A 12,103-nucleotide genomic window follows, 5' to 3' on the forward strand; every position below is an offset into this window, starting at 1 on the left:
TGCTACTGCCTGATAGTAACAATTACATATTGCCATTGCCTGACAGTAATAATCACCTATTGCTACTGCGAAGCAGTAGCAATCATGTATTATTATTGTTTGATAATAACAATCACCTATTGCTACTGTCTGGTAATAACAATCACCTATTGCTATTGCCTGGCAGTGACAATCAGGTATTGCTAACAATCACCTATTACTACTGCACCTATTGTTACTGGCTGGCAGTAACAATCACCTATTGCTACTGCCTGGAAGTAATAATCAAGTATTGTCCAATGATACTTGCAATTCATCCACTCAAAATTATGTCTACAAACATCACTTTTTAACGCAACACTAAACATCAACAAACATTTTTAAGGTACCAGTGGTGCCATATTAACAAGAAGCTAAACACAAAAACAAACCAAGAATAAACTAAATCCAAATGAAAACTATTGTTAATTATCTAAACCCAAGAATTCAAATCAAGACAATTGCTAAACTTTACGTCCCTTTCTCCAATTTTTGCTATCATTATGTGCACAATCACATATTGTTACTGCCCGACAGTATCAATCACCTATTGTCACTACCCGGCAGTGACAATCACCCATTGCCACTACCCGGCAGTGACAATCACCTATTGTTACTGTTCGGTAATGACAATCACCTATTGCTACTGTCCGGCAATGACAATCACCTATTGCTATTGTTCAGTAGTGGCAATCTTGTATTGTTATTATTTGATAGTAACAATCACATATTGCTACTGTCTGACAGTAATAATCACCTAATGCATACCAAACTCAATTACAAAGCTCAAAACTGTCACCACAATAATGAATAAAGTAAAAGAATCTGAGCAAAAACCTACAAAAGACAACAACATTAAATGCTCAGGAATATCGTAATTAGTAGAAAGTTATCATCTTGCTTTCAATTAAAAATTGATATTGGAGTAGCAACAGTAGAAACTTGACCAATACTACAATGCTAACATTTTTCCTCTTACTGGAAGGAATTATGCTAATTATCATGCAATTGTCTTTGCTAATATTAGCAGCTGCAACAACAACAGCAGCAGCTCAAGCCCTCCATCCTCAAACCAAGCCTGGCTGCCCAAGCCATTGTGGTAATCTAACAAATTACAAAGGAATTAACAAATTACAAAGGAAATAACAAATTAAAAAAAATATACAATTTAATAGAAGAATAACAAACCCTCAACTACTTCACCAAGCTTAGAAAAGGCTTCATGTAGTGTTTCTAAAGTAGTACGTTTGTTAAGCTCTGAAAACAAACATATATGTGATCCAATACAAATCATAGTAGATCAAAAGGTAACTCAAGTGTGATAAAATATAGACTACTAAAGTATGATAATACACGTATCAACCAAGGAAACAAAAAGAAAAAGTTTATTTGAAATAAATGGAACACAAAGGAACTACCCACAAGATCATGAGTCACTCACAACTCAAAATGATAGAGTTAAATAATTTCCAAAAGATACTATTTAATCCTTCTATTATACAAAACACATAACCTATATGAAAAAACCAGGCAGCTGCTTAAGGCTAGATGTCAAAATTCATTTTTTAAAAAACAAAAAGTTGACTGCTCCAAAGGCACGGTGTCATTCACCTTCCACCATGCCCAAGCCCATGGACAAAAAGTTCACGAGTAAATAAAATGGAAAATCATGGCAAACCTCATTGGTGACAACATCCCACAGTCCATCACTTGCAAGGATAAGGAACTCAAGAGAGTTGTCAATCTTTACCATGGAAAGACTAGGCATAGCAATCTATCAACATCAAGTCAGATGCTTGGTTCAACATAATTAGTCTGATTAAAATAAAACATATAAGAGTAATTATTTCTGCTCTCTAATGTTGGGTTTTGACCAATTGAACTCTAGCTCAAGAGAAAGATGGCCTCACCACGAAAGCCCGGAGTAAAGGTAAAGAAAGTTTGTGCAAAATTCGGTCTGTGTATGTTTTGCTTGGGCAGTTGGGCATCAGAGAAAGAACACTGGAAAGAGAGATCAGAGGGTACCGTCGTGTTCAGAACGACAAGAAGAACAAAACCCTATAGATCTGGTGCCTCGTCGTGGCCGGAAGAAGCAGATCGCCGCCGGAGTTGACTCTCGGCTTTCGTGTCGATCTGTTGCTGTTGGTGACTAGATGGACGATCGGAAGCCATGGGAAGGGATAGGAGGAAGAGGTGAGCACGGGGAGGTGGATCTCGCTGCCATCCATGGCCGGACGACGATGCATCGAGGTGAGAGAGTGACAGTGAAGAGAGAGAATGGTGCTAAGTTTGAAATGAGAAAAATGAGAGAAATGTGAAAAGGAATTGAAGAGAGACGGAGAAAGAAACGGAGAAGTGAAAAAAAGGACCGGTTTGGTATAAATTGGGCCTACTGCAAAAATAAAAAAAGGACCTGGGTCTTAAAAATAGTGAAAGTTCAAATTTGGACTTTATAATCATTTACTTTAAATTTAATTTATAAAGATATATATGAATATATTAAAAATATAAATATACTAAATTATAGATATAACTTTTGTGTTATTGGAGCAAAAAGTACAAAAGCTATTGTTAAATGCTAAAAGTCATGCTAAATATAACATATAGCATAACATATAGCAAAAAGCCATTGCACATGCTCTAATAACATAGTTGACTTTTGTATAGCTTCCTTATTTATATTTAGCATAGGTAGTATTTATGTCTCTAAATTAGAATATAATATATATTAGAAATAACAAATTACCTTTAAATCAATAAAACATTTCAATATTACATAATGATTAATGTAAATTTTCTTTTCCCATAAAAGTAAATAATGAGTTATGAAATTATATCCTATTTTAGTTATTAAGTCCAATCCACTTAATGATGTCATGTATTTTGCTGTATTGAAAAATACCAATTTGCCTATATGTTTTTTTCATTACGTATGAGCGTAATATTATTACGTTGTTCTTAATTTAGTTTAGGGTATAGAAATGTGGTGTATGTTATATAAATGCGATTTATGATTTATAAATGAGGTTTAGGGTTTAGAGTTAGGGTTCTGGAGCTTATGTCTTAGGATTTAGGTCTCGAGTTTTGGGCTCTAAGCCATTTGGTTGCGTAGCAGTCAAACGCAAACCTAATATAAATCTAATTTTGAATAATAATACACGTTTATTAATTTACTGTAATTTATTTTTTTTCATTTTAGTCACTATTGACTAAAATGAATTATCAAAAACTGCATTGATTAAAATGTAATTATAAAAAAATTTATTAATTTATTTGTAATTAATCCTATCAAAAAATCATTTTCCCTAAAATAATTAGCAAATATAGCGTATAGAATTAGAACCATAAAGGTTAGACTCGAGTACTCTACCACTCCATTGCCCAGATGATCCCGTCTGTCCCAAAGACTAAACAACGCTAGTTAGAAAAAGAACCGAGAAAAAAAAAAAAAAAAAAAAAGAAGCAAAAACACGAGCAAGTCAGCAACAACAACAATAAGCAACCAACGTTGTACTATCCGCCATTGAAACAAACTGCTTCATCAACCTGCCTCGATAGTGTCGTCCCCCGACCCTCTTAAATGCCCTTTACTTAACACAAACACACATAGACGTACATTTCTTAAGCCTTGTCCGTCTTTCTACTCTTCTCGTTTCTTCTCTCTTTGTTTCCACAATGTCGACTGCAACATTTTCCAACTCTCTGTTGTCTCCTGCCCCCAGTTCACAGTCACAGCTCTGTCATAGGCCAACTACTACTTTACCTCCCTCTCGAATCTCTCTTGGGAGCCCCAGATCTCTACCCATTTTGACCCATCTCAAAACTAGGAGGAATTCAAGTCCTTTCACTACCCATTGCTCCGCGGACGCTGCAAAAGATCCCAAGAAGGATACCCCCATTGAATTGAGTATGATTTTTGCTTTGCTATGATGGGTTTGTTTGAATTGAGTTGTTCCTTCTTCCAGTTGTTTGATTTTTGTAACTGCATGTGTGCAGGATATGAGGCATTTCCTACTGTGATGGATATCAATCAGATTCGTGAAATTTTGCCTCACCGGTGAGTGGCTTTGTCTGCAGCATTTGGTGCCAACTTTGATTTTCTTGTGTTCATTAGATCAATCTGGAAAAAACCCATCTTGCAGATAACCTTAAACTTCTGTGAGGGTTGCTGAGAAAGTAGGTGGAAATGAATAATGACAATAGTATTTTAGAATCATGTGCTTAGAATTAGAGCTGTCTAGGGTTCTAAAAGAAGAAAAATTACCCAATATTAATCTCAAATAGTTACATGAATTATTAACCTCGGTTGATTCAAAGCCATTGCATTTTTTTTTCTTCTTGTTTTTGTTGTTTATTTAGTTTTCTGTTTATCTCCAAAGAATTAATGCATTATGAGATGTAATAATATTCAACAACCAAAATTTTTCTTTTTTAGTCTTTTGAAAAAATATTTATTTTAATTTTAATGAAAATTGAATATGACCAATTTATATACATTTGAGCCATACTTTTGAAGATTTAACTTTCTTTATTTTTTAATTTTTTAAAATTCATTTACATATCTTGTAGGAGTCAAAAGAAATCCAATTTATATGTGAACTTTAACGTACAGTTTGTTTCTTTTGGTTGGTTTAGGTTTCCATTTCTCTTAGTTGATAGAGTGATTGAATACAATGCTGGAGTTTCAGCTGTCGCAATCAAGAATGTTACGATTAATGATAATTTCTTTCCTGGACATTTCCCTGAGAGGCCAATCATGCCTGGTGTTCTCATGGTTGAGGTAATACCCTTTTCCCAACTATTCTGGAAAATTTGCCTCTTTTTTATAAGCACTATCCTCCAAAGCTACAAATTAGAAGGTGCATGTTAAGATTTTTATATCTCCTCTAGCTTGCCATTATCACTAAGTTATCAGTTACTATGATTTGCACAAATGATGATGGAGATGTAAGACACTATAACTTCTGTGGCGCATCAATGAGATCTGTTATTCCCTTTTTATCTGATGAATTGATAAAACCTTGTCCCTATCTATACGTTAATTATACCCTATGTACAACCCAGGACATTTTTTGTTGCTCATGCTACTTTTGCAGTGATTCCTAAGTTATCATGTTCTTTTCTAAGTTGGTTTTGGGTTGTGTCAAATTAATTTCTTTCGACTAGAACCAGTGGTTTCTTAGAAAATGTATCTTTTAGCTTATATGCATGAAATATATTGAAAATAAGATGCAGCATGCCCAGACTATTGACAGTTCTCCATAACAAGACATCCAAACTGTTGTTTCCACATGATTTTCAAAATTGAAGTCTGTGAGAAGATATCATCTTATAGAGTTGATAATGTTTTGTTAGGTGATGATATTGGGCTTTGTCTTGTGATGCAAAGTCCTGGAAAGAGAGGATTTGAAAGTAAATGTTAAGTTGTTTACTAGAATATATATTGAAATTTTTAGATTGAAGTTGTAGAAGTTAATATAGGAACATTCGGGTTAAAGCATTCTTAATTGCTCATTGAAGTATCAAACTAGATGGTTCTATATTTAAATGAGGAACTATAAAGTTATGTTTGTTCCAATGACTTCGTTCTACTGTTTATATGTACTCAATTCCCTCAATGATATGTTACTTTCATCATTTGAAATTGCTTCGAGAAAAATGACTACAAAATGAATTCCTTTATGATAAGTATTTTTGTTCATTGATTACATTTTACAAAGGATCTAGGATCAGTTTTGAAGCTCAAATCTTTAGAGGTATTTAAACTTTAAATTTTCGGAAGGACTCTAGTTTGTGGTCTGAGCTTAACTCTTTTCAATGGCATACTAAGATTTTTACTTATAAAACTAGAACCTTACTTTATAAGTTGGATGTCATATAAGTTGTGGTGCCTCTACAACCATATCTTGCGCACTCTTTATATTGTTGTCCTTTTCAGGGGATGGCTTAGAATGGGTGGGAAATGGTTATCACATGGATGTGAATGCTCGGTGGAGAATAAAGATCATAATTTTAGGATTCGGTTAAGGGCTTGATTTTGATTGGAGTTTTTTAAGGAATTTGGATTTGAATTGAACTGGCCTTATATATAGGCCATGACCTAAGTTTTCTAGTTGATTTGAATTCATGTAATATTGAAACCTAGCCATCCCGCTTGTTCTTCTTCCCCTCTGTTTCTCCCTCCCTCTCCTATTTGTCCCTATTGGTTCTGCATTGTTATGTGTGTGTTGTTAAACTAATTAAATCTTGTCTTGAAAAGTATTCTTTGTGAGTCCCGCAAAGCCTCTTCTATTGTCCCCATTGGTTCTGCATCATTCTGTAGTTATGTTGTTAAATTAACTAAACCTTGCCTGGAAAAGTATTTTTCCTTAGCCCCACAAAGTGTGGTCTTCCAATACAGAATTTTTTTTTTTTTGTTTCTATTACCAATTAAGTTGGGTTTCCTTGTCGAATTGTGGCTGTTTCAAGTTCATGAACTACTTCTGTAAATAGTTTCATAGCAACTCTATTCCTGTAATTTTTGAAGCCACATGCTTTTATGGTAGTACTGATTCATTTATAAATTGAGGGTGAGAAAAAGTGTTAATAAAGACTAAAGTAATGACCTGTTTTGTGAAAAGTATGTATAGTATCTGCGTAACATTGGTTTTGGATTTCAACAGAAAATTCTCATTGTACTTCTAACTTAATAGCTAGAATGGCAGAACAGATTTGGTTTTTCTTTGCATGTCGAGTGTTAAGTAGGTGACAGATATGTGATCTAAATCTAATATCGGACTGGACAATGGTTCATTCAATTTTTCATCCTTTGGGAGTAGTGGGTTGAGTAAAAGATAAGTTTTGATGTCATCATTAGAAGTGGAGTGATTTTTGTTGTTTTGTTTTTCGCAATTCTGATTGTTGGTTTCTTGATCCATCTTGATAGACTAGGGTGTTTTGACACTCAAAGGAAGTGTATGCTTAGTTTACATCTTAGACTTTGAAGACCATGGTTAGTGTTTGAATACGTGGACTAGTAAAATAACCTTCATAAACAGTATCCGAAATTAATAAAGTTGGATCCATCTACCTCCACAGTTGATGAGATTTTACAATGACCATGTTAACAAATACTGTAGAACGGATAAAAAAATTCACTGTGAGAATCAGACTTCAGAACACCATTGTACCTAGTCAGGTTTTAAATTTTTCTAAGTTCAAGTTTTTTATAGTTCATTGTGCAATCCATTGTAGCTATGAGCAACTAAGTTTCTGCTTGATTATTGACCCAAAAAAAAAGGCCTCTGCTTGATTGACAAAAGAAAATTATTCATATTGTTTGAAGATCAAACTTCAGAAGGCCATTGGACAGTCAGATTTATAGATTTCTAAATGCAAGTTTATTATAGTTCATTGTGTAAGTAATCGTAGCCTTCCTCCCATCCATGAGCACCTAAGCCTCTCCTTGATTGACAAAACAAATAATGAATCTGTTCTGTCAGTTATCATGCATTTTGTTTTAAAAAAATGTTTTGAGCCTAGTTGTAATTGTTTTTTTTTTATTGGTGCGGAGGTATAATTGTTTTTAGGAAACACTTTTTGCTAGAATCACATCTTGTATTTTTAACAAGATTATGCATCTTGCAGAATTTGACGTTATTTCCCATTAACGCTTGCCTATTGTGTTAGGATTAGTACTTGACATATGTTGGTGTTGTTGAATAGGCAATGGCACAGGTTGGTGGCTTGGTTATGCTGCAACCAGAAGTTGGAGGCTCTCGTGACAATTTCTTTTTCGCTGGAGTTGACAAAGTGCGCTTCCGGAAACCAGTGATTGCTGGTGACACATTAGTGATGAGAATGACACTTATCAAGTTCCAGAAACGCTTTGGAATAGTCAAGATGGAAGGCAAGGCATATGTTGGAGGTGATTTAGTATGTGAGGGTGAGTTTTTGATGGCTATGGGTAGTAGTGACTGATCTCAAATTTTTTGTTATTTTATTACAACTGGTTAATTTTGTTTATCTCCGTACTTCTACTTTTTTCTTTTTTAAATCCTCTCTTCAGTGTATGCCTCGTGTCAGTCAACTGATTTGATTTTAGTACTCTTATATTATATCTGAGGTGAATTAATCACAGAAAATATGCTTCTGTGATCTTTTTTTCAGTAGTTTTGTTCCCAATTGTGTTCCTCTTTTTTGTGTGGGAGAAGTTATTGCATATAACCATGGGTTAAAGATTCTTGTGGTTTTTTTCCTATGCTTAATTTTTGCTATGATTCTCAAGACAAGATACAAAGTTCTCCGCTGCAGCAAGAACATGTTATATTTTCTCTCCCAATTTGTCTTGGAAAGTATTTGGTTACAGAAGATAAATATGGACCGAGAAGATAAACATAGTAAACCCTTTTCACCGGTTTCCTCATGTTGCTATACATGTCCAAGAATGGAATTAATTAAGTTAATAACATATGGTTAGTGCAACCAAAAGGCTATTTGAACCTTTTGCTCTCCCATTTTGTTCTAACCATGTTTTATAACTACCTTCTGGCAACCATAAGTAGATAGCAGTGACCGGAGCTCGACTGTTTTTTTAAGGGAAGTACCACATGTTTACATGCCTTCCGTTCCGGCAACCCTTGCTTAGGACAGGGAAGAGATGTCCATTTAAGTCATAATTAGTTAGTAAATTACATTATGACACAAAAAGAGACTGCAGTGCTGGTAGGAAAGAATGGTATTCCAAGTGCTGTTGGGGAACTCAGAACTGAATTTGTGAATTTTTTACAAGCCAAGAGCACCAAGGGGTGTCTTCCCTTGTCCAGCTTCAAAGTAGAAAGTAAGCATAGCCAACATAGCAATCCTTGCATGCTTAATCTCAGCTAACTTGAGTCTCTCCAACTTCTCGGGGTCGGGAATGTAAACCCCATCCTTGATGGAGCCAGCAAATCCCAAGGGGTCGAAGAACTTGCCGCCCGGGTAGCCTTGCTCTCCGGTGGCGTTGGCGAAGTTCTCGGCAGTCTTCGACCACGGTGTGGCCCACTCGACGGACTGTGACTCGGGGTTGTAGAAGTCCACCCATCTTTTGCTTTCCACCCACCCCATGAGCAAGAGCTGAGTGCCAAGCAGGGAGCCAAAGGAGAAGGGTGCTATTGCACTAGGGTCAGCTCCAGCTTTGAACCATGGGACACCACTCCAGGCCTGCCCTACAAAGATGCCCACCACTGCAGCCATTGCCCACCGGCCGTGGATGAGCTCAGCCTCTCTGTACCACTTGAGGAACCCTGGGTCCTTGCCTAGTCCTAATGGGTCAAAACCATAGTCACCTGGAAGCCTGCAAGTTACAAATTAATTCACTTCAATAAAAACTCAATCCAAATATACTAATCTCTGTTTGGTTGATATAAAAATCGAAGCAAAGTGTGTATGAGGGTGTGAACTTACGAGCCATCGAGCCATTCGGGGTTGATGAAGTTGCCACCACCTTTAACAGCTGGGATCCAAGACTTCTTAGGTTGAGCAGCAGCCACCACAATGAACCTCTTGGGTGGACTGACAGCACCTCCAACTCTGGCTCCAAAACCAGCAGATAACAAGGTCTGGCTTCTCTTGCCTCCACACAAGAAAGGTGAGCTCAACCCATTAAGCATTGCACCAGTTGTTGCAGCCATCTCTTCTGTCTGTCTGTCTAGATCTAGAGTTTGATAGGTTACTGAGACCAAGCAGAGAGGTGGTGGTATGTTTGAGGTCTTTGCAAATTGCAATGCAACTTTGGGTGGTTTTAACACTGCGGTGAGACAAGCGAGTTGAATAGGAAGAAGAATCTTAAGAGAGGCGTTGAGAGGAGCCAAGTAGGATAATGATCGAAATCCATGCAAGTTTCTTGGATAGATTTCGGACCAATGAAAACTAGAGTACTAGACCTCCATCCGCATCCTTGCATTGCCTCCAACCACGTGGACAATTTCTTCCACACCTCTCACAGACTAGAGCTACAAAAATATCATTATGGTCCTTGCAAAATTATAGAATATCACCCAAGGATGTGCTGAATAGAAATGCTTCATTTAATAACCCTCTACTACTGTCCTCCATATCAATCTTCAATAATCTTAGCCAATATTAATGGGACCACTCACCACGCTGTTGTTGTCTTCCCTTTCTGCTTTTCCCTTCCACTTTGTTTTTGTAAAATTACATTTTCTTTTTCTCTAGTCTTTTTTTTTTTGGCCGGGACTTTTTCTATAGGCTGATCAGATAAGTTTATGCTGTTTAAGAAATTGTAATTTTACCCCTATAGTTTGTAACCGAAAAGCTAAACTTCGTGTAATTTTTTTTCACGGAGTGCTGACATGATAGACATGCGCATAGACACACAATAGACATGCGCATGGGCCGGGTCATTTGGCCCTTATAATTTGGTATTTGAATTTTGGCCTTTATCTCAAAAAATATTTCAATTTTGAGATATAAATTTTGGCCTTTATCTCAATTAGTATATAGTCTGACTTCCCTTCTTTTAGTATTATTTAACGGAAATCATACTATATACCAAATTGGAAGTTTGGAAGTTTGGAATAAATAAAAGTGTAGATACCTAATTGAAAAAAATGATCGAAATTCAGATACTAAAACTAAAAATCTATTAAAAAAATAGATGAAGTTGGGTTTTTGTCCACAGTTTGCAAATTAAATTAAACTACAAAAGTACGGTCACAAACCTTTTAAACTAAAAAGTGAAAATCATATCAAATTACAAGATTTTTTTTTTCTAACAGCAAAATCAAATTAATTACAAGACAAAAAAGAAAACAATTTAGACTATATCTTTTCATTATAAATTTGTCCTTCCATAAATCTTAAACAATAAAAAAACAAAACCAAAAAACTTGTGTAGGGAAAGGACACAGAATCTGGCGGGAGGAGAAGGTTGTTCACTGTGCTGGGTTGGGGGATCAGATTAGGACATGAATTCACCAATTTTCCCCTCCATGTGCGGAGCACGTGACCAAAATTAACGTTCGTTTAGGATATTTTGACAAATTGGACCAACGTGGCAAACGATAGCTAATTCGTGGATGAATATGATACAAAAAGAATTCGTGGGCCAATATGAGACAAAGTAGATAATAAGTGGATCAAATGCAAAAATTTCCTCAAATTAATTTCAAACAATAAATTACAATGAAATTCTTAGTTAAATATATATATATATATTCATATAATATAGCAAGTATAAGAATAAGTGAGAAGCCCAAAAAACTGATCATTAAATGATTTCATTTTAAAAAATATTAGTTATTTTTTACTTATATTGAATAAGTAAAATTTAAATTTGCTCACATGCATTTAAATTATGGTTTATCTCATTTCTTAATTAAGTGAGTTTATATCTCGTCATTCTATTTAAATATTGGGTTTTAATTTATATTAAATAACTGTAATTTTATGCATGGTTTAAGTAGAACTAAATTTTTTTTTTTTTTTTGAGAAACGACTTCACCATTCATTACTTAAGAAATTGGAGAAACATTATTAACCAATTAAGATGTCAGTCAACCAGTTAGGATAGGGATCATAAACTAGTGGATTTGAACAAGATAAAGCAAACCTAGCTAGCTAGTAAGCGCATGCACTGCATGGTACGTTATAGCTACGAGGTCCAACTGAAAGTCTAAAGAAGAAAACACTGAAAAATGATTTAATCTCAGCTAGCAACATGCCTTCAGGAGATAATGGAGGCTCCATAGCTCGTAAAGCAGTCACCACCTCTTGTGCATTTGTTTCAAGTACCACATTAATTTGACAATCCCTAATTAGAAGTTACACGAAGACCATAACTTACAGATCATAGTTCAGTGATTAATTTTGGGCGAAAAAACACCAACTAATTAATTAAAGGCTTGAAAGAAGCCATAATAAAATGTGGGCAGGCAGGCAGCACTTACCGAGTAGGAAGAATTTCAGTCAAGCAACGCCAAAGAAAGAACTTAATTTTTTGCATGCACCACCTTCAATTCAGCTGCCAAACCGCCACCCATATATCATCAAAACCAACTGTCAAAACCAACTGTCGATCCACCTACCCCACCCTCCCTTCTTTCTT

General features: G+C 35.5%; 2 protein-coding genes across 2 annotated transcripts; one reads left to right on the forward strand and one right to left on the reverse strand.

Annotated features, from left to right (window-relative positions):
- Positions 1-3,473: 3,473 nt before the first annotated feature.
- Positions 3,474-8,165, forward strand: LOC147279694 (uncharacterized). Its single transcript, XM_086250337.1, has 4 exons — positions 3,474-3,925; positions 4,015-4,075; positions 4,654-4,798; positions 7,723-8,165. The coding sequence occupies exons 1-4, from the start codon at positions 3,694-3,696 to the stop codon at positions 7,975-7,977; spliced, it is 693 nt and encodes a 230-aa protein (XP_086106463.1). The 5' UTR covers positions 3,474-3,693; the 3' UTR covers positions 7,978-8,165.
- A 397-nt stretch (positions 8,166-8,562) lies between these two features.
- LHCB6 (light harvesting complex photosystem II subunit 6) lies at positions 8,563-9,802 on the reverse strand. The gene is made up of 2 exons (XM_086250336.1): positions 9,442-9,802; positions 8,563-9,331 (listed from the first exon to the last, which is right to left on the reverse strand). Exons 1-2 carry the CDS (start codon positions 9,666-9,668, stop codon positions 8,782-8,784), a joined length of 777 nt encoding a protein of 258 aa, XP_086106462.1. The 5' UTR covers positions 9,669-9,802; the 3' UTR covers positions 8,563-8,781.
- Positions 9,803-12,103: the final 2,301 nt, after the last annotated feature.

This window comes from Dryas octopetala, chromosome 7 (genome assembly GCF_963921425.1).
Source record: "Dryas octopetala chromosome 7, drDryOcto1.1, whole genome shotgun sequence".
NCBI classification, from domain to species: Eukaryota; Viridiplantae; Streptophyta; class Magnoliopsida; order Rosales; family Rosaceae; genus Dryas; species Dryas octopetala.